The sequence below is a fragment of the Macrotis lagotis genome, chromosome 4, assembly GCF_037893015.1.
Source record: "Macrotis lagotis isolate mMagLag1 chromosome 4, bilby.v1.9.chrom.fasta, whole genome shotgun sequence".
Taxonomy (NCBI): Eukaryota; Metazoa; Chordata; class Mammalia; order Peramelemorphia; family Peramelidae; genus Macrotis; species Macrotis lagotis.
The window spans coordinates 252778400-252802603 of NC_133661.1; the positions used below are offsets into that span (position 1 = coordinate 252778400).

At 34.2% G+C, this 24204-nt stretch overlaps 1 protein-coding gene across 2 annotated transcripts in view; it reads left to right on the forward strand.

Moving 5' to 3' along the window:
- The window catches only part of LOC141522389 (zinc finger protein DPF3-like), a 547867-nt gene that overhangs the window by 314771 nt on the left and 208892 nt on the right, over positions 1-24204 (forward strand). The window contains exon 8 of one of the 2 annotated variants that reach the window (XM_074235798.1): positions 10131-15407. The exons of the other annotated variant lie outside the window; for it this stretch is intronic. Coding sequence (XP_074091899.1) covers positions 10131-10144 — 14 coding nt within the window. The 3' untranslated portion in view covers positions 10145-15407. Of the gene's footprint in view, positions 1-10130; positions 15408-24204 lie in introns of those variants that run through there. 2 annotated transcript variants of the gene reach the window in all.

Below are 24204 nucleotides of genomic sequence, written 5' to 3' on the forward strand. Positions count from 1 at the left end.
AATAATAATAATAATAACAGCATACATTTAAATTGAATTTAAAGCTTGAAATTTCCTTACAAAAATTTTTTGGATAGATAGCAAGGTACATATGAAGAAACTAAATTTGAAAGAGGTAAAGTGACTTGCCTGAGACCCCAAATTAAGGACATAACAGCCATTATTTTAACTCATGTCTTTTAACTTCAAGACCAATGTTAACATCCACTAAATTGCATTGCCTCTCAAAGTAATATATACAGCAATATACTTGAACATTTTCTGATGAAGGAATCTTCTTATTCTCTTCCTTTCTCTGCTAGTCTCCTAATTTGGCACTCACCCATGCATTGAGGCCCCAGAGGACAGCTGTGTCCTGGGTTTCTCCCTCAATATCCTTCCTCTTCTTCTCAGATGCTACTGAATGGAGTTGGAAAAAGTCATGTGATTGCACTGAATAGGACCCCCCCCCCCCCAAATCCTGGTTAGAATTTTTCTAATCCTAACAAGACTCTCACCAAAGCAAGGCAATCCCTTTTATATTTCTTTAATTGATTCTCTGCCCGACTCTTTATAAAGCCTATTCCAAATCTTCCTCTCCTCCACCCTCTCAATTTTGGACTAGGATTTTATTGAGATGCTGTGACCTTCCATTTTTCCACTTCCTCTTCACTATCCTTCCCTTTTTCCCACATTAATCTTTGATAACGGGATAACCCTTCTCTTTGACAAAACTAACTCTATACATATACCTTTGAACTTACCCCATTTACTTCTCTGTCTTCTCTAGCAAACCAATTCCACAATCACTTACCTTGTTAATCTTCAGTTTCTTCCTACCTACTAATTTCTTCCCTACTGCCTGTAGAGATACCCAGTTAAAATCTTCAATAGTTATCAAATTATCATTCTATTTCTCTCCCTTATTCAACTAAATTCTTAGAATAAGTTGTCTGTCCTCAATGTTTCTATTTCTTCTCCTCTTATTCACTCCTAAATCTCCCACAAGCTTATTTCTGATCTCAACAGCCAGTTGAAATTGCTCTCCTCAAGTTACCAATGACTTTAATTGCTAAGTTTATTGGATCTCTTTCAGTTCTCATCAATCTTGATCTTTCTGCAATTTTTGACACTATTGTTCCTCTCCTTCAGGATGCTGCCTCCTCTTTTTTCATTTTTGCTTGTTTATTTTTTGGGTTTTTTTTTTTTGGTGACACTATTCTATCCTGACTCTCCTTCTAGTTGCTGTTTCATCATTATCCCTATCATTTCCACTAATTTATGGTTATCTGCCAAATCTCTGTTGGATCTTCTCATGTCTTATTTTATTTTAATGACTGTATCAGCTCTCTTAAGTTCAATTATAATGTCTATGTGTTTAATTTCTTTCTTTCTTTCTTTCTTTCTTTCTTTCTTTCTTTCTTTCTTTCTTTCTTTCTTTCTTTCTTTCTTTCTTTTGAGGGGAAGAGGGTAGGATTCAGGTGGCTTGTGCAGTAGCACACAACTAGTAAGTGTCTGAGGTCAGAGTTGAACTCAGTTCCTCCTGACTCCAGAGCCACTGCTCTCTCCACTGTGTCCAACTAGAGGCCCCTATGCAGTTAACATTGGACTGCCTATTGGACAGACCATAGTGACCCAAATGTATCATGTCCAAAACAGATCCTATTATTCCCCTCTGCCCCAAAACCTCCTTCTTTTCTATTTTTTTTTAATTTCTCTTGAAGGCACCATCACCTTTCCAGTCTTCTGGGTTCACAATTTCAGAATTTCTCTGAACTGCTTTTTCTTTCTAACCCCATATGTCCATCAATTTGTCAAAGGAGGTGCTTGAATTCAATCTTAAAAGAAATAAGGGATTCTATGTATAGAGGGGGTAAGGGAATGGATTTTAGGCATGGAGGAGAGTGAAGGAAGAGAGGGAAAATATAATATCCTATGAAGAGCAGCAAGAAAACCAATATAGCTGGACTGTAGATTGTGGGAAGAAGAGTAGATATAATGAATCCAGAAAGACAAATTGGGGTCAGGTAGTGAAGGTTATTAAGAACCAGGGAAAAAAGAGATTTTATATATATGTATATATATACATACACACACACACACACATATACATATATGCTAAAGGCATTAGGGAGCTACTGGAGCTTATTGAATAGGAGAGTGACATGGTCAGATCTCTACATTAAAAAAATCATTTTAGTAACTACTAAAATTTAGTAACTACTAAATTTAGTAACTACTAAAATAACTACTATAACTACTATAACTAAAGTAACTACTATTCTAGAGGACAGTTTGAGATGGAGAGACAACTGAGGCAGAAAGATTAATTAGGAGCTTATTGCAAGAGCCCAGGTAAGGAAATTAGGGTTCTGAAAGCATTAGGGAAATGAATGCATCTATAACAGATATTTGTCTCCCACAAAGATATCTATGCCTTTCCTTAATAAACTGTTTGCTTAGAAATGAAATTCTAGTTTTGTATTTATTTTATTTGCTCACATGTCATTTTTACTTTTTATTTACCTAAATGCTTACATGTTGTTTTTCCCAGTATAACATGCGCTCTTTGAAGGCTAGAAGTATTTCATTTAAATTTTTTCCAAGGGCCCAAAACAGTACAATAACACATAATGGATTTTTGATAAATATTTATTGAATTGAATGGACTATATATCTGAACCTGCCTGACAAGTCTTATGGCCCTGTATGTGATTTATTGGGAAATAATCAAAAACAAACATATTCAGGGTAGAAGGTAGACATACCTGTTCTCCCCACCTCTAAAGCCATATCAATTTTGTTCTCAGGACAAACAATCCTTCCTCCTATCATTTCAGCCCTCTATTTGTGGACAGTAAATACTGAATTCAAAAAACTGAATGCACAACTAATTAGAGGACCCAGTTGGAACACAAGTACTTTTGCTAGATATAGTTTTTAATATTTTTTTAGTATGGGCCTTTGCTTGGCAGATTTCTTATTCCTTCTATGTCCCCCCAACCCCTACCCAAATGCCAAAAGTCTCATAAACCAGAAGCTATATACTTTGAAGGTTAAGGCATTTTGGTTTTAGAAAGCTTAGAAATTAAACAACTGCTGCCTATTCTTCAACATTACTGTAAGCATCATAGAATAAATAGGTCTGAAAAGGATTTTAAGAGATCATCTATTTCTTGTCTTTTGACATACTAATACTCAAACTATATCAGATATTAAAAGGTGTTAGGTTTTTTATTTTGTTTCCCAACAACTTTTCAAAGGATCCTACATTTAGAGCTTCAAGAGACTTTAGAGATTATCTAGTGTAACCTTATTTTACAGATGAGAAACTGAGACCCCCAGAGATTAAATAATTTGGCTAAAGCTACACAGATCCAAAATGGGATTGAACCTATATTTGACTCTTTCCACTATACTTCTCTATTTCTTCAATAATATGAAGAAACATACATTATTTTTATCACAAGACCAAAATGGCATCACAGGTGAGAGATTCAGGAAATTTTTGCTGTAAACTAGGGTACCATTGTATATTCAAATAGTTTCCCAATTTATAAATTGCATAAATTAGAGATTTTTCTTATCAAGGCGGTCAAATATATATATATATATATATATACATATATATATACTATATGTATATTATATATATACATATATATATATAAATATATAATCTTAACTTAAGTATTGAATAATTTGAGATTTACTTGCATTTTCTTAACAATGAAATACCCCAAAAGCACTTCAAAAATTTTTATTTGACTTCCATTGTTAAAAAAGCAAATGACTCATCATTTTATACTTATAGAATAAATATAATGGGTTCAAAATAATTGTTATACCATTGTTCAAAAATTTTTAATCTCATGGATAACTATTTACTTCAAAAAATCATATAGATATTTTATCTAAAATATAAGTGGATGTAAGATGGCAGTTATACATAAAATAACATCAGTGATGAAGTTTAGTTTTATGTAATTAATGAAAAAAACTAAATTTTGGAAGGGACTGTTTCAAATTCACTATTATATCTTTTAGACTTTTTTGACAGTTCCAACTGATTTCAAACTATATATATTTAGAGAATTATATTTATCCCCAAATTTGTTATACTTAAGTATTATTATAATAATATTAGTATACAGGCAACTAGGTGGCGAAGTGGATAGAGCACTGACCCTGGAATGAAGAGGACCTGAGTTCCAATCCGACCTCAGACACTTAATAATTACCCAGCTGTGTGATTCTGGGCAAGTCACTTAACCCCATTGCCTTTCAAAACAAAAAACAAAAAAAGACTCACGAATAATATCAGCACAAAAAAAAGAAGTGTTCAGGAGACGTGTGTTTCTATCTTGACTGAGCAAGTTAATTCAACAGGTGTTTCCTGCTTGCCATGTGCAAGGCATTGTGATAGGTCTTGGAAATACTTGGGGGAGATATAAGAAATGTATAAATGATTAGTGTGTGTGTGTGTGTGTGTGTGTGTGTGTGTGTGTGTGTGTGTGTGTGTGTGAGAGAGAGAGAGAGAGAGAGAGAGAGAGAGAGAGAGAGAGAGAGAGAGAGAGAGAGAGATTGAGATTGCTTTGAGGGAAGAGAATCATGGAAAGAGAAACCATCTGAGTTAGACCTTAATGGAAGAGAAGGATTTTGACAGGTGAAGAAAAGAATGGGGAGTGCTCTAGTAATGGGCAATGGACTGTACAATTGTAAACCACTTAACTCTTCTGTAAAATGAAGGGGTTGCTCTAGATGCACTCTAAAGTCCCTTTTAACTATCATTTTGTAATATTCAGCATATTTTATCCTTCATGTCAACCATTTTTTTTTTCTAGTGTCAAACATCCTTGATACAGTACTGTAGGAAGCAGGTCCTGGAATTTTAAGACCTGGATTTTAAATTCTGGCTCTGCCACTTCCTGTGCATAGATGACTTCACCCCTCTGGACCTCAGTTTCCTTATCTATAAGAGGATTAATTTAATGACCTCAAAAGCCTATTCAAACTGTGTGATCTTATGATTTCTATATGACATGGATATAGGTATGGATTCCTCATTATCATAGAGACTATTAAAGCAGCTGGGGCAGCTAGGTGATATGGTAGAGTACTGGGTCCCAGAGTTTCCTGAGTTCAAATTAAGCTTCAGACACTTCCTTGCTGTGTGACCCTGGGCATATCATTTAACCCTGTTTGCCTCAGTTCCCTTATTTGTAAAAATGATCTACCAAGAAAATCCCAAATGAAGTCATAAAGGGTTGAACACATCTGAAAAATAGATTGAATAACAAATTATAGCAGCTAGATAGGCAGTACATAAGGCACTGCATTTAATGAGTAAGACCTAACTTTGAATCCTGTCTAGGATACTTATTAAGTGATTATGGGCAAGTTACCTAGCCTTTCAATCTTATTTTTTTCATATGTTAGATGAGTATAATAATAGCACTTTACTTTGCTTAAGGGGTTATTATGGGACTCAAGTGGGTCTAATCTATGTACAAGGCTTTTTAAAGCATAAAATGTTAATATTATAATGTTACATTAATAATTATGGTTGACATTTATAAAATGCCTTATGCATTTTTATTTCATTTGGTCTTCCCAACAATTATATCAGGTAGGTGCTATTATTATTTTCAAATAAGAAAACTGAGACTGAATGACTTGCTCAAGATAAAAAAATTGAGAGATTGTGCACATGACAATGTTTTTTTCTTATTTTGTATTTAAGTTTAAATTAAGAAAAAATACTTTAAAAAACTTAGGGAGGATTTAAACTCAGTTTTTCCAAATCTGGCACTCTGTCCATTACTCCATCTAATTGCCTAAATGTTAGTTCTCATTATTATAGTATTATGGAGTTCAAGCTAGAAGGGACTTTAGAGACCATCTAGTTCAATCCCCTCATTTTACAGATGCGGAAACTCAGATGAAGTCCAGAGATGTAAAGCTTACTGAAGTAGCAAGTGATCGAGGTAAGAACCCTGATCCTCTGATTCCAAAATTAGTGCTCTTTCCCTTGTACTCCATTTCTTTGGAAATATATCTTCTCTTGTTTTATTCATAGTGAATGTAGAAAAACTACTATTCACCAGTCCCCATTCTTAGACTTGAACACTATTGTTAAATTATTCCTCAGCTTTTTCTAGATCATTGATGTCAGAAACAAATACAAACTGATTTCTACAGGTCACATATTACTTTGGACAACTACAAATTAAAACCATATATATTGTATTTTATTTTTATTCATTTTCTAAACATTTCCCAAATACATTTTAATCTGGTTCCATTTTGCAGATTATTGTCCAAGGCCACAATTTTGACACTTTTGCTTGAACTCCCTAATGTCATCTTTTAATTTAATTTTTCCAATTACAAGCTATAGAAGTTTTTCAACATTCATCCATTTGCATATTTATAAATTATACAATTTTCTTCTACTCTCCCTAATCATCTCCCTTCAGGGGCTAACAGTTTAATATACATTTGTGTTTAACATGTTTACATATTAGTCATTTCGTTTATGAGGAATTAGGACTAAGGGAAAAGAGAGAAATATTTAAAAAGTGAACATAGTGTTCATTCAGATTCTGTTATTTTATTTTGTCTGGATGTGGATAGTGTTGTCCATAAGTTTCCCAGGGTTGTCTTAGCTTTCTGAACTACTGAGAGGAGCTGCATCCATCATAGCTGATCAACTCACAATATTGTTGTTAATGTGAACAGTGTTCTCCTGGTTATACTCACTCAGCATCAGTTCATGTAATTCTTTCCATGTTTCTTTAGAGGTCAACTGTCCATTGTTTCTTATAGAACAATAGTATTCCATAACATTCATATACTGTAACTTGTTTAGCCATTCCTCAGTTGATGGGCACTCCCTCAATTTCCAATTCTTTCCATTTGGAACATGTGGGACTTTTCCCATTTTTTATGATTATGATCAGTTTTATTGCTCTTTGGACATAGTTCTATATTGCTTTTCAGAAAGGTTGGATCAGTTCAGAATTCCACCAACAATGCATTAATGTCCCAATCCCCCCACAATTCTTCAACATTGGTCATTTCCCCTTTTTGTCATCTTAACCAATCTGATAGGTGTGAGGTGATATCTCCTAATTGTTTTAATTTGCATTTTTCTAATCAATAATTATTTGAAGCATTTTTTCATTTGATTATATATACCTTTAATTTTTTCATTTGAAAACTACTTGTTCATATCCTTTGACTATCAATTGGGGAATGACTTGTAAACTTACAAATTTGATTCAATTCTCTATATATTTTAGAAATGATATTTTATCAGAACCCTTAGCTGTGAAAATTGTTTTCCAGCTTTCTGTTTCTCTTCTAATTTTTGGCAGCATTGGTTTTAGTAGTGTAAAAAGTTTTTTAATTTAATATGCTGTATTTTCCCCATGTATAGGATGCACCTCAATTTTGGGGTCAGAAATTTGAAAAAAATGTATTACATAAAGTTATTGAACTCAAATTTTATGCATCATGAAATTCAAGGACCTTCTGCTCATAGCTTTCAGTCATCTTTTGGGTAAGTCTGGTGCATGGACGCATGCTCAGTCCATTCCGTTTCATGAACCTGAAGCACCAATCGTGTCCTTTGAGATCAGTTACTTCTTGTTCATCACAATTCTTCTGGCCTCCTGCTGAACCATATTTGTGGACACAGGAATTCCACTGGTACTTTGCTATTCAATCCATCTCTTCACTTTTCTTTCTAACTCAGGACATTTGGCTGCCTTGCCTCTCATGGCCTTCTTCTGCTGTGGTGTTTTCAGGAGGGTTTCCTTCTTCCATAGCCAGTCTCAGATTGTTTTCTCAGTTGGAGGAGACCAAACTGATGTTCAGCAGTGGAATCTCCATTCATTTTGCAAACTGGAACAATTTGAGCTTGAATTTAGCACTGTACAAAAATCTTTTCTGAGCTATTTCTGGGCAGAATGTGGCAAAATGTAGCCTAATACACCAGTAACAAATGTGAAACAATGAGCTCAAAGACAACAAGGATGAAAAAGAGGGAAATGCAATAAAAAACTATAGCAATGAGCACAAAAACAAATGTGAAAAAGCAGGAAATGCAAGTAAAAAAAATCTACAACCATTGTATAAAACGCTCCCAGTTTTTAGACCCCAAATTTTTCCAAAAAGGGTGCATCTTATATGTGAAGAAATACAGTAGTAAAAAATCATCCATTTTGCAATGTATAATGTACTCTATTTCTTGTTTGGTCATAGATTTCTTCCATTTCCATACATCTAGCAGAGTATTTCTTGATCTGTCACCCTTAATGACTGTACCCATTTTATACCCATTCTCTACCCATTTTGACTTTATTTTGGTATAGGATGAGAGATGTGGGTCTCTGTTCCTAGATTTTGCCACACAATTTTCCAGTTTCCCAACAGTTTTTGTTGAATAGTGAGTTCTTATCCCAGAAGCTATTGTCTTTGGGTGTGTCAAACAATAGGTTATTATGGTTATTTACTACTGTTTCTTGTATCTATCTTAATCCACTGGTCCATTACTTATTTCTTAATCAGAAGCAGGCAGTTTTGATGACTGCTGCTATAGTATAGTTTTAGATTTAGTACAGTTAGGCCACCTTTCTTTACATTTTTCATCAGTTCCTTTGATATTCTTGACCTTTTGTTACTTCAGATGAATTTTGTTACTATTTTTTCTAGCTCTGTAAAATAGATATTTGGTAGTTTGGTATGACACTGTATAAGTAATTTAATTTGGGTTCTAATTCATCTTTTAAAGAGACCATTTTCTGGTCCTTTAATCATTGTGATCAATTCAGATTTTAGTATCCCAAATGTATTGTTGCTTAACAACAGAATAGAACATGTGGAAGAGTTGGTTCTTATCCTCAAGGAATCGGATATCATGAAGGAGATGTGAATGTTACATATTCTCCACATCTATGTTACTGGCCCCCCTGTCCATGCCTTCCTTTTTAAAGACCAGGGTCCCAGCTTATATGTGTGAATGGAAATCCAACATTTTTATTCTTAGGAACTATTGAGTTTATTTTTTTGTAAGTTGCTAAAGAGACATTCAATCTAGGAATAATTTATATGAATAAACATATAAAGACCAGGAAGCTCCAGAGCATAAGAATAAAGGCCATTTATCCCAAGCTTTGATGCTCAACTTGCCTTCTCATTCAGCTGTCCCCACAGTCTTTATTGTACCACTTTTAACTCTCTCTCGGCTTTGCTCCATACCTATCCTGTACTGATCTCTGCAGCTGCCTGCTCTCCTCCCCCACACCTCCCTTTTTCCTTCTAACCCTCCCACTTCTCTCATTAAATGCTGGGTGGAAGATAGCAGGAGGTGGGTATGGTCTCCAGCTGGCTCTGTCTCACTTTATCTATGAGAAGCCATATTCACCCTTAGCCCCAGTGGTTTCATCATATAGTAGCAAGGATCTTGTATGGGATTCACTATCCTTTTGGGAAGATAGGTTCCTTCCTTTCCTTTTCCTCTTCTCCTTTTGTTGTTTCCCCGTCCTTCCAAGATGTGCTTTGCACAGCAAAGTGGCAGCAGGCTAGAATTCTTTACACTTGAGAGATGAAGTAATAACAGGTGGCAAGACCAGAGGCAGCCAGAGCCCAGGATTCTGGTTGCCATAGAAACATGTCAGACCTGTGGAGGGATGAGAACTGTCAGCAGCAGGGGGAACAAATGAGAGGGACGAATGGAGGCACATCTCCTCTAGGTACCGGCAGCTGCCTCCAAGGGCCACAAACCCTAAATAAGCATGCCAGGTGAAAGACAATCTTTGAATCAAAGCTGTAGTTTGATGTCAGACACATAGTCAACCAGGGAATAGTTTTAGGGTATGGGGGGGGCTGGCAGGAGGTCCTGGTTTCTGATGCATCTTGGTATTTATATATATATATATATATACATATATATATATATATATATGTATATATATATATATGTATATATATATATATATATATATATATGGAAAGGAAGAATTCAATCTTTATTGAGTCTGAGTCCTGTTTCCTAGACTGGGAATTTATGGAGGCTCAGTTCTTTGGCTTTGGAGACATACATCAGGACCCATTTTTTGAGCATGGTATCCTTCCAATACTTCTAGTGGCACAGACCTGATCCAGTTGGAGTGCTCAGTTGGAGAAAGAGAATCAAGATATCCTGCCTGGTGATTGACTATTGAATAGCTTTATGGAACTCAGAGGTCTGTGGAACATCCTTGCAATTCATTTCTGCAATGGTATTTTACTCTGCCTATTTTGAGAGAGTGAACTAATATAATTTCCAAAATGAAATACCAGATATTCTGTGATTTCCTATATGCCAACCTCTGTGTTGGATCAAATAACTTGTGTCTGAAGTCAGATTTAAATTAAGGTCTTCCTAACTGTTTGCGTTAGGAGAAGGAAATGGTAAACCACTCTGATATCTTTGCCAAGAAAACTCCATATGGTGTCATGAAGATTTGGACCCAATTGAGCAACAGTAATTAAAAGTTTTACCACTGCATGAAGAAAGATGAATTAGGCTGGGTGCCTATACTCAAGGAGCTTGCCATCTAGAAAGAGTAATAACATATAAACTAAAATAGATGTGGACTTACTGTATAACATGAATTCATTTGGAACTTTTTCCTTCTTTTTGCTAGTTTGATCTTTTTGTATTTCTTGTGAGTGGTATATTTTTCTAAAATAATAATAACAATAATGATGATGTTGATGATGATGATGATGATAAAGAGATTGATAAATGGTAATGATAATGTAAGTCCCTTAGGGTCCTTTCCTTGGGTGAATTACCAAACTCTCAAGGCTCACTTTTTCTTTTATCAACATTTACCATGTATATTCTATATGATCACAGCTCATGAACATCAATCAACAACACAAATACTAAACCAAGTATAGTGTATACTGCCATTTAGACACCATTTCAATCTTTGCTTCCCCTGCCCTTGTGTGCTATGTTAGGTTCTAGTTTCCTCTAAAAAGAAGCAGACTCACAATATGCCAATTTTTCTATGGTTTGAGATTAACTAACAAAAATTTCAATTTAAGCTCCTAGAAATCTCTGAATTCTTTGAAAAATAATCATCAGTGTTTAAGTTATTGAAGAAGACATCATAGAATAGATGATAGCATTTATAGGCAGCAATTTTAAGTGGCAATTCTTATAATCACCAACTAATAAACATTGAGCATTACAGTGGATAGAGTTCTGGCCTTGGATTTAGGAAGACCTGAATTTAACTTCTGCTTGAGATCTTGGGCAAGTCATATACCCTCTCTGTCTCAGTATATCTCTTCTATAAAATGACCATAATAATATTACCTACCTCACAGAATTGTTGTTGAGTCGTTTCAGTTGCAGCCTACTCTCCATTACCCCATTTCAGGTTTTCTTGGCAGATATACTTGAAAAGTTTGCCATTTCCTTCTCTAGTGAATTAAAGCAATCAGAGGTTAGATGATTTGCCCAGGGTCACCCAGATTATAAGTGTCAGGTCAGATTTAAATTCAGGTCTTCCTGACTTCAGGTCCAGTACTCTATCTACTGCAGCACCCAGCATGCACACACACACACACACACACACACACACACACACACACACACACACACCCCACATATATATTTATGCATATATGTATAGTTATATATTATATAATTATATAAAATACATAGTCATAATTTATATGTATGTATATATGTGTAAATTGCTACCCAAAATATGGCATTATGAAGATTCAGAACCAACAAAACAGCAGTAATTAACTAAACTGAATGATAAAGAAGAGAAAAATGAACCTGTAGTTGATGGTCCTTGACCAACTCTTTGGTGTTTGTTTTAACTGTGAAGTCCAAATAGCAGATGCTTTCTTTTATTCTTGCACAGAATTGTCTGCCTCCATGAAGATGAAAATCAATGACTTAAAAACTGGTTAAACAATTCAAATAGCAACTGATAAATGGATTAACCCTCTATAATGTAATTCCAGAAGCTTTTGTCTTCCGCCTAGCTCAGGTAAGTTTTTCTATTCTGGAAGCAAAGCAGAGGCACCAAGGAAGCGAAGGCCAGAGGGAATCATATTATAGTGGGTGAATCCGTTTATCATTTGCTGTCTGAATGGTGTTTCTGCTCATATATCTGTTTCTTTTTACAGATTTAGTACTCAGTGGGACCCTGATTATAGATAGTCAGTGAATAATGACAAATAGCACCAGACTGTAGTGTATTGTGAACAGATAGAAATGTTGATGACTTATGCTGACCTCATAATAAACCAAGAGAAGTTTATCCTCTGTTACAAACAGGGATTGGGAAGTAATTTTTCAGGGTATTCTGCAAAGAAACATCTTTAACTGTGATAGCAAGACAAGAATGTTTCTGTCCCACACAAAATAACTGTATTTAAGGTCAAGATAATGCCATTTGCAAGCTAGAAATTTAAGTGTTTCTATGTAAAATAACATGCTTCTTAAACAAAAAAATCCTCTACTGGAAACAAGGGGCTGGGGCCCTGCACTTGCTCCCTTTTCAATAAAGCGACCCTCTACTCTAGGATCTATACCCAAGGTCCAGATTTCATTCAGTCTAAGGGAGATTAGTTTCTAATGAAAGAACTTAGACTCCCCTTTAATTTGACCCCCACTCCAACACCCAATGATGCTCTGGATTTAATCAGAAGTAGAAAGATATTTGATGTACTATTTAAACTAGAAATGGGACAGGTATTCACTTCCTACCTACAAAGGAAAACAAACCACTAATAAGTATGCACTGAAAAAAAGACTAAAAGTAGAATCTGATCATTTTAATTATTACTATAGTTATAACATCTAGGAAACTTCATCAGAACATAAAACAGTTCTGGGAACTGTTGAATTGGCATTGTTACAATTCACCTTGTCTTTATGTTGTCAACCTCAAAGTCTATCTACCATTTAGCCAGGTTAGGTCTTAGCCTTTTTCTCTTGTCTATTATGCTGAAATTTCCCCTACCTACCACCAGTCAACCCCATTTTAAACTTTAAACTCACAAGACCACTTCTAAGTTTGAACTCATTCATCTCAGGATTGATTGATAATTGATCATCTATGATCAGGGAAAAGAAACACAGAGCAGAAGAAGCAGTCAGAACTTTGAAAGCCAGATTCATACAGGGTTTTGACTTGAAAAATGTTCCCTAAGGTCATAATGGAAAAGAATCACTTAGGTGCTTCTGTTGAAAGATGAGGAAAGACATGGAGTACTCAATTATTTGTGTGGGTCTTACATAGGTCTCCAACTTCTTATAAGCAATTTTCTATTACTTGGAAGACTTGGAGTCAGGATCATATTTCTTAAAAAATACTATTAAGATAGTATTTTAAGTTTTGCAGAGGTCTTTATAATTACGATCTTGTTTTATCCTCATCATAACCCTGGGAGGTAGCGTCTATTATCCCAATTTGTTTTTTACAGATGAGGAAACCAAATTAAACTGAAGTTAAGTGACTTTTCCAGCTAGTAAGTGTTTGAGGTTAGATTTGAATTCGAGTCTTTGTGACTACAGGTCCTACACTATCCACTGCTCAGTCTGTACATTAAACAATTAATAAAAATATGCTATTTCACTTTGTTTAAGATATTTTAATTCCCACAACAGCTTTGAGATTGAATTTGGAGTGGAATTTGGAGTGACTAGCAGCATTGAATAGAATTCTAAGAGTCAAATTTAGAATAAAGGAGACCTGTATTCAAATTCTATTACTCATACTTTTCTAACTATATGACTGTGTATATATCATTTGATTTTCTGAGCTTTTATTTCTTTATCTGTTTTATAGGGAAAATAATATATATTATACCTACTTTACTAAATATTATGACATGATAAACTTAGTGTTTTATAAATTATCATGACTACATGTTCAGTCATAATGCTATCCTAAAACACCAATAGTAGTCTTCAGTGTTCTTTAGTTTACTGTCTCTTCTTTCATTGGATCTCCATGCTAGGGGGGTAAGAATGGTACTCCTAATACCTACAATCCTTTATTAGTCTTTTTTTTGTTAGCAGAGATTTTTCATCTTGGACCCTCCTTTCTTTGCCCCCTTAATGCTATAATCTGTTGCTTATTAGGGAAATTGGGTCTATGACAATATATCAGTTTGAAGGAATAAAGTTGTTTTAAAGACTATTTGAAAAGAAGTAGTAATAATCATTTTAAAAATATTTAAGACTGACAGACTTCATATATTGGGATAATCTCCCATGAGGATAAATGTTTTGGATCACTTTTTCAGTAAAAGTAGCTTGCACTGAAATCATTCATACTAACTTTCCCAGTATTCTTGTGACTAAAAGTATGTGTTTGTCAAACTGGTAACTGCATTTAGGGGATTAACCTTTATCAGAGTGACGGAAGGTGGTGGTAGTTATTGTTTCTGTCAAGTAAATTCATTAGCATAGGTCTTGAACCTGTAACTTTGTCTTCATTAAAACCCATTCTAACAAACTGAATTAATTAATCTAGCCACATGCAGATGATAGACACTATCACAGAGCACTACTTACTCACAGACAAGCAAAGTATCAAAACTGGAAGAAATCTTAGAACAAAAGGAAAATTCAAACATGTCACTACGTGATCACATTTATGAGTTTAGCACCTGAGGCATTCTCTTCTACTTCTGCCTCCCACTACCTTGCATATGTAGAAAGAAAGTTAATTCTATACAAAGTTCTTGAGCCCCAACCCATGTACTTATTTTTATTAGTCAGTCAGAGGACACAATACATTCAAAGGAAAGTATTTAATTAAATTTAATGTTAAGAAGTATGGGGGGGGTGGCTTAGGTGGCGCAGTGGATAAAACACCGGCCCTGGAGTCAGGAGTACCTGGGTTCAAATCCGGCCTCAGACATTTAATAATTACCTAGCTGTGTGGCCTTGGACAAGCCACTTAACCCCATGTGCCTTGCAAAAACCTAAAAAAAAAAGAAGTATAGGAATAGGCCATTCCTCTCCTCATATACCTGGTGCATACTTTCTTACAAATAATTCTTTACTCTTAGTGAGAATACACAGGCATCATGCATGGTAGCTCTTTTATAGAGAACATGTATGACCATGACACACACAAAAGGGAAAGGCAATTCACAACTCTCACATTGAAGGACTGTAAATATCTTTTGGTCATATTATTATGTTTCTTTCTCTTGATATATACTCCATTTTAAATAAGATTGTGTTATGAGCCTGAAGTTGCTGTCATATCTTTGCTTTTCTGTTCTAAGTGTGTCATTTGACTGGTTTTGTGGTCACAGCTGGGCTTTAATTCCCTATTTTCATCTTCTGGAATTTGAGGTCCTCTCAGCTCTTTTCTGCTAAATGTGGTGATTGTAGAGCCTCATCCTGCTAAAACTGATTGACAGGCTTTTTAGACATATCTAGAGATTATGAATCACCATATTGAGCTAAGAAAAACTAAACAGTGTAGCTCTAGACTAGAATTGAGTATTTCCTTTTTAAGTTCTATGACTGGGGACAGTTATTTGTTTCAAACAACTATAACCAGGATTAGAAATTTCTAAATATTTCAGGTTTGGCATGCAAATGAATTTGAGCCAGAATGAGAGAAAAATAAGGACTTAAGGTCATTGTTATTGTACTCACATGACTTGTATTTCTGCCTTTAATATCTATCTATCTATCTATCTATCTATCTATCTATCTATCTATCTAATATATCTATCTAATATATACACACACACACACACACATATATATATATATTTTCAACAGCAAAAAGTAAAACAAAACTCTAATTTTATATTGACTGTATGATGAGGTTTTACAATTAGCTGAGGAAAGAAGGAAAGTATTCTTGACACAGAGCCAGGAAGGACAATGACAAATAATGTTCAAGTTAATAAACAATTTTGCTCATTTCACACACCAGCACGGTTATGCTTAAGAGTCTGCAAGCTAGGATTCAGAAATATGTGAACCAAAAATTACCAGAAGAGTAGGTTGGTTTTTAAAGAGGCAGAGGAACAAATTGCTAATATTTGCTAGATTGTGGAAAAAGGAAGGGAATTCCAGAAAAATATCTGCTTCATTGACTGTGTACAGTAAAGCTTTTGACTATGTAGATAAACAGAATTTGGCAAGTTCTCAAAGATAAGGGAATGCTAGGTTATCTTAGATGTCTCCTGAAAAAAACTTTATGCAGACTAAGAAGCAAGAATTAGAACTGATCATGGGGGCAGCTAGGTGGCACAGTGGATAGAGCACTGGCCCTGATCAGGAGTCCCTGAGTTCAAATCTGTCCTCAGACACTTAATAATTACCTAGCTGTGTGGCCTTGGACAAGCCACTTAACTCCATTGCTTTGCCAAAAAACTAACAAAAAAAACTGATCATGGAAAACTGATTGATTAAGGTTGGAAAAGGAGGATGACAAAACTATACATTATTTAACATATTCAGAGGATATCATATGAAAATGCCAGACTGGCTAAGTCAAAATCCAGAATTAAAGTTGCTGGGAGAAATATTAACAATCTTAGCTATGCAGATGATATTTTTCTGATGGCAGAAAATGAAGAGGAATCTTAATGGGTGAAAGAGGAGAGTATAAAAGGTGACTTGAAGATTAATATTTAAAAACATGAAGATCTTGGCAACTGGTCATTTCCTGGCATATAGAGGGAGAGGGAAGAGAAGCAGTGTTAGACTTTAAATTTTGGGGCTCAAAGACCATTGTAGATGACATATAGTCATGAAATTGAAAGATGCTTACTCTTGGAAAGAAAGCTAGGGCAATTTTACACAGCAAACCAAAAAGCAGAGATATCATCTTGCTAACAAAGGTCTATGTAATCAATGATATGGTTTCTCCAGTAGCAATGTCTGGCAGTGAGAGATGGATTATAGAGAAAAACTGAATGCTGCAATATCAATGCTTTTGAATTGTGGAGGTGAGGAAGACTTTTGAGAGTTTCTTGGACAACAAGTAAATCAAACTAGTTAATACTTGAAGAAATTAATCCAGATTATTTACTGGAAGTTCAAATACTGAAACCAAAACTTAAGTACTTTGACCACAAAAATGAGAAAACATGACTCAATGGAAAAGACATTGATGTTGGGAAAGATTTAAGGCAAAAGGAAAAGGGAATGGCAGAAGATGAGATGGATGGATAGATAGTGTCATGATAGCAATGAACATGAGCCTACATACACACAGATTTTGGGAAATGGTAGAGAATAGAAATATCCATGGGATCACAAAGAATTAGATATGACTGAACAAACAACAATAATAACTACTCCTAACTCCTACTTCTCCTCCTACTCCTGCCCCCCCCCCCCCACCTCGGCTGCTGCTACTGCTGCTGCTAGTACTACTACAAAAGTGAAATTTCTTTGTCTTCCTAGAAAAGACTAAGACTAAGTAGATTTGTATTCTAGTATTAGTTCGGTCGTTAATTAGTTGTGATTTTGAATAAGTCACTTAAATTCTCTGATTCGCTTTCCTTGTAAGATTAGATAATAATGCTTGTCCTACTTAACTTTCACAACTTTGTAAGAAAATGTACATGAGACTACTTTTAACAAGTTAGAATTACTATTTAGATGTAAGACTGTATTATCATTTCTATTTTTATTACTAATTTCATGCTTATCTTTTTGATGGAGTTTAGATAGAAATGGTCCTGGGATGAATCACTATTTTATTATTAGCTTTATATTTAATTTTTAATTTAATTATATTTCAATTTATATTTAATTTATGTTTTATTTTCTTTGGATTATTATAGTCCAAATATAAACTACTGGGTTATAAGCTTAAACTCTGTATATTCCTTGAAAGGATCTTTAAAACAACTCTAATAGATACAGAATGACAGAAATGAGATAGACCTCATCCTATTACTGTATAGACTTGATTTCTTCCAGTAGATCTCTAAGTTTTGAAAGCCTTTCATTCCACATGGCTTAGAATTTGTGCATATTTAGTATGTTGAGATATATATATATATATATATATATATATTTTAACACTTCAATAAAAAAATGGACAGATCATTGTTTTGCTTCAGATAATCCTCTGCTTCCAGTACAGTTTATTTGTTGAATTCTCAAGTATAATTTTGAAGTCTGTATTTGTTGTATTAGGATTAGTCATCTTATTGATTTATGAAAGATAGTAGATTTCGGATGTATAATTCTGACCACCAAATCATGTCTTGCTAGATATCTAGCAGATGAAAAATTCATACACCTTTCAGTGATATGTCACACAGTTCCTTTTTCTTGAATAAGTTGCATTGAACAATAAATTTGCACTTCTTAAGAATAACTCTTCTGTAATTTCTGATGGTAATAACCTAATCCTGAATTCCCTTAAAACTGTCATTTCTATAAAAAAAATCCTCATGACTTCACCATTTGTTCCATGATTCTATGTTGACATATTGCCATATTATATTCTTGCGGATGTCCCCCCACAGAGGGCATTTTAATTGTACTCTTAGATCTTAACTCAGGTTCCTTTCTAAAGATTTGACAAATTCAGAGTTGTGTATCATTTGACAACTTTTAATTTTGCTCAGTAAAGTGATGCCTGTTCCAAGTGTTCTTTCCTAAGTGTAATAATATGATGTTTATTTAAAAATAAAACATAGTAGCATTGAATATTTAAAGGTATGTGTGTATATGTGATAATTATTATTATTATTACAATCTTGAAGAAAGAATATTGAAACCAAATATACATACACACAGATAGATAGATAGATAGATAGATAGATAGATAGATAGATAGGTTGATTTCTTGGGGAATGGTATTAAATAAAGCTCCTCAAGTCTTCATTTTTTCTTTCTGCCTGCTTTTCCAATAGTGCTGATCATTTCCCTAATATATCCCAATTTCAACAATGTTGGGAACCCCTCTATCTGATCATAGCCTATCTGTAATTTATAGTTTTATTTATAGCCTAAGGCTCAGGAAGAGCAAGTGATTTGCTCATGGCCTCACAGCTATTAAGTATTAGAGGTGGGATGTGAAATCCTGGGTTTCTTAATTTTAGGTCCAACTCACTATATACTCAATCACATTTCCTCACTAATTTCTCACAAATTACATCCATACATATTATTATGTCATGAAAGTCACTGTATCAATATTCTTGGTTTTGGTCTTGGATAGTTCAGGGAGGGAAGGAGTGGGGTGCCTTTATGATCAGATGACTAGAGAAATTCTTCCTGGTTCCATGGGGCAGAATTGTTTCAAATATTTTCCAGAAGGACCACTGTAGCATAAGAACACTCTAACAAGCAAAAAAAAACAAAAAAAACAAAATGCCAAACAAAAACCTGTTTCTAATTAGAGGTTTTAATCTGTATGGTCAGGATGAATAGGAACAAACTGATTGTATTAAGGAAGAGAATACTCAGTTATCCTCAGAAACTTATTAAAAGGACTGTTATTAACTAAAAATGAGTTAACATATATAAAACTTTGCCAACCTTAAAGTGTTATATAAATGTTGATTACCATTATTACCAATTCATCAATTTATTCATCAAACACCTTCTATGTGTAGTATGATTTGCCAATTGTAGGAGTATGGTAAAGATAAGGATGGAAGTGGGAGATACAAAATTTGGTTAATATAATAAGTGATTATTGATTAATTGACAAACTTAGTCTGTCCCCCAACAGTTTTTCACTTTAGGAGGGGAAAAACATACCATGATTGCTAAAAAATACAACTTCATGGAATAAATGCATTAATGAATTTTAAAGCAAAGATCAGAAGGTGTGGTGGTGGTGGTGGTGGTGGGGGAGAATGTGTTGAATGGAGAAAAGGTGACTCAGTTTCTCAAAGAAGATCATGACATCAGGGAAGTGATGCCATGACAAGCACATGAATTAAATTTGAGTGAGAGGGAGCTGTGTTAAGACACCAGCCTCACTTTCTCTTCCAGAGCCATCTGGGTCCAAGGGCCAGATATGAATCAAGTCAACTGGTTGCCCTGGATGCGAGGCAATCAGGTTTAAGTGACTTGCCCAAGGTCACACAGTCAATAAGTGGCAAGTGTCTGAGCCAGATTCGAACTTCCATCCTCCTAACTCCAAGGCCAGTGCTCTATCCACTGCACTACCTAGTTGCCTGGCGGCTCAACTATGAAGAGAACAGAGATGAATTTAGGAAAAATTGTCCCCTAATATCTAAGTTTTCTTGACTTTGAACCTGGATTTTGACCCTAATTTAATATGAAGCACTGTACATTAAATCCTAATTTCTTTTTAAAATGTTATTGATCTCTTTTTTTATATCATAGTCATATTCTCTCCTCTTATTTCCATACTCATTCATGTTAAAAAAAGAAAAATTCTTAAGAAAGGTCACCCAAAAGAGCAGTTATATCTATCCATTTGCATTCATATAGTACAATTGTTTATCCATTCCCCAATAATTAGGCACTTATTTTGTTTCTAATTTTTACTGGCAGAAAAGTTTTGCTTTGAATATTTTGGTACATATAGGAATTTTCTCCTTACCTTTGTCTTCCTTATAGTACACACTCAGTAGTAGTATCACAGAGTCATGGTATGAATTATTAAGTAACTTTTCAGATATAATCATAATATTATATAAGTTAATTAATATATAATATAATAAAAATTGTTTTCCAGAATGATTGGACAAGTTCATAGGTATTCATAGGTATTAGTTTACCTGACTCCCCACAGCCTCATCAACAATGACTATTTTTTAATCATGTTGTCAATTATTTAATTTTTTAAAAAAATTATTAATAATATAGTTCATTTTTCAGATGATCATTGATAGTTTACATTTTTTCATATTCTTTGATCCTTTTTATTGGAAAATTGTGCAGTATTTTATGTTTCAATGATACATGAATATGCCATATATGTATCTAATAATACATACCTGTACACATATATACTAAAATAGATTTTTAATAATGATTTCTTCTTTATTTCAATTTTATTCAGCAAGTATTTGTTAAACATCAATTAACTTTAGGGTTCTTGAGATACAAAGACAAAAATCAGATTGTTCTTATATACAAATACAATATTGAATTAGAGAAATTCTGTCTTCTCAACAATCTCTCGTTATATCAAAACTCCTTATCATCTAGGCTTAAATACATATCCAAGATACCAGCTATATAAAACAATGTGACAAATAATAAAAATAAATTCATGGATAAATATTGTGAGAAAGATTGCAGCCAGAATTATGTCTAACATCACTGCAACTGCTGATGACTTTTTCTTCCTTCTGAAAATAATGCCACATCATTTAATTTAAGCAAAAAGCCAATTAAATTATATTTTCTGGTTCTCTTCGTGTTATTCACAAGATAAAGATTGGAATAGCTCTTTAAACAAAGATAATCATTTAATCCCTTCTCCCTTTCTCTCACCTTTCCTTCCTCACTCCTTCATTACCCCTTCTTTGATTTTTCTATTTTTCTATGTCTATCAATGTTCATTCTCCAGGTTCATTTCACATATAGTTAAAGCTCTCTAAACTTCTTGCCAAATGGCCATTTCTGTAACATTTCTCTTTATTCTTTTTTTAGGTTTTTTTTTTTTTTTTTTTTTTGCAAGGCAATGGGGTTAAGTGGCTTGCCCAAGGCCAAACAGCTAGGTAATTATTAAGTGTCTGAGGTCAAATTTGAACTCAGGTACTCCTGACCCCAGGGCCATTGCTCTATCCACTGCGCCACCTAGCTGCCCCATAACATTTCTCTTTATTCTTAAAGATAACTGATAGTATCTATAGGTTTCCATTGAGGGAGAATGTACTGAATAGTCCTGATCTTTCCTGTATTATTACAGAAATGTATACAAATAAATATCAGGTAATATGTAGGAAGACCAGGGAAGTCTTTGTGAGAAAGGTGACACCAACTTTGATCACTGAAGAATAAATATTCAGAAAGGTAGAAGTCAGGAAGGAGTTCATTCCAGCCATGGGGGAAGACTGACCAGCTGCATAGAGGCAAGAAATAGTTTGTCAAATTTAGAGAATAACAGTACAGTTTGAATTGGACATAGAAGGTGTGAAAAGGAGTAATATGAAACAAAACTACATTGAAGTTACATTGCAAAAATTCTTAAATTCTAGAAAGAAGAGTTTATATTTTATCCCTGAAGTGTCAATATTAAAGATTTTAAATTAAGGTAGAGACAAAATCAACAAGGCCAGATCCCTGTCTTAAGAAAGAAAGATTTAGTGGTTTTGTTCAGGATGAAAGAGACTGGAAGGAGACCTAGAAGTGGGCTATTTTAAAAAATCAAAGCAAGAGGTGATAAGGACCTTAATTAGAATGATGACTATATTAGAGGGAAGAAGGGAGCAGATGGAAGAAATAAGTAAGAGGAAGGGACCACTGATTGAATATTCAAGGTGAAAAAGAAAGAATAGTCAAAGATGACTCTGAAATTGGAAATCTGGGGGACTGGTGCATGATGGTAACCTCAACAAACTTAGGAAAATTAAGGAGATGGGTTAGTTGAAAGGAGAAGATAATCAGCATGTATTTGATGAGATGAATCAAGAATTCTTAGGGCTAGATGGATTTTGTTGCTCCTTGCTAATGACATAATTCAGGGTTGTCCAAGATGCAGAAGAGATGTGATTTTGTTCATCCCCCTGTGGGTTTCCTAAATGTTTCAGTAAACGTAGCTGAGCTATTGCAGAGCTTTTACTAAAATGACAAATTGGAATAGATTGTCTATTGCTTCAATAAAAACTTTTAAAAAGTAAGTTTGGACAGCCCTGACATAATTAAATAGATTGAAGTAGATGAGATCACTGAGAGAAAAGAAAGTTTCTCAGATCATGGTGGACATCAGTGAGAGGTGGCAGACAAATGATGATCAAGAGGATTATTTCAACATGTAGTAGGAGAATCTAGATGAGAGAAGTGGTACCAAAGTCAAGAAAGGAAGAATATCTAGGAGGAAAGTTTTGTTTAACAGGATCAAAAGTCACAGAGAGCTCACGGAAAAGGAAAACTGAAAAAAGTTAATCAGATTTAGCAATGAAGAGATCATTAATTAATAAAACTTCTAGTTCAAGAATGATATTGAAGTGTGGGGTAAAGAGTATTAATTCCTAACTATATTTTGCTTCTTCCATTTTTATGCATTTGATTACCATGACTTTCTGGTGATTGCTTTTGCTTTTTTTGCTTTTTATGCCCTTAAAAGTATTTCTCTTTTAAGCATCACTAAAACCTCTCTGTCCCATGGGTGGTATAAATGGATTGGAGGAAAACAAATATTCATGCTCATGAAGGAGAGATTAGTGTTGATCTCATGATAAAGATATACTTCAGATTCTATAGAACTTTAAAGAAAAATGAAAGACATAAACATGAGAGCAAGAATGTCAACTTTCCTTCTCTTGTAAGAACTTGAAATTGGAATAGAAATCTTCTAAAAATAGCATGTGTACACACAATTCAATTTAACAAGTTAGAAAGTTCCTACTATGTGTAAGATATATTAGTTACTGGGGATACAAATTCAAAAGTGAAGCTGCATCAATTTGTGGAGGTCTAGAAAGGCTGTAATGAGACAAATGGGACTTGAAGACTGGAAGTTTCATAGTGCTATTAGTAGATATAGGGAAGGTAGGAAGAGGTATAGATTGGGGGGATGGATAATAAATTAATAATTAAATAAATTAATAAGGGGAATCAAGAGACAGATGAGAGCCACAGAAATAGGTGCTGATAAAACTTTGTTGTTGTTCAGGCTTTTCTAATTCTCCATTACCCCTTATGGGGTTTGCTTAGCCAAGATACTGGAATGGTTTGCTAGAGGTTTTTAAACTAGAAGTTTTTAAAATTGTAAATCTTATCCAGTGCAATCTATCACTCTATAATTTTTCTTCTTGTTCTAAAGATCACTGAAATGTTTTAAAAATTAAAGATGTACCTATTAGAAAATTTTTACAACCATTTTATTTCAAATTTATAGATTGAAACACAAATCAATAGCTTAAGAGTCAACAAGTCAGTTAATAAGCATTTATGTTATGTGCTAGACCCTGTCCTAAGGCAGGTACTAATGATATCCTTTTATAGTGAATCCATTTTCATTGTAATCAGCCATTTGCACAAAAGTTATC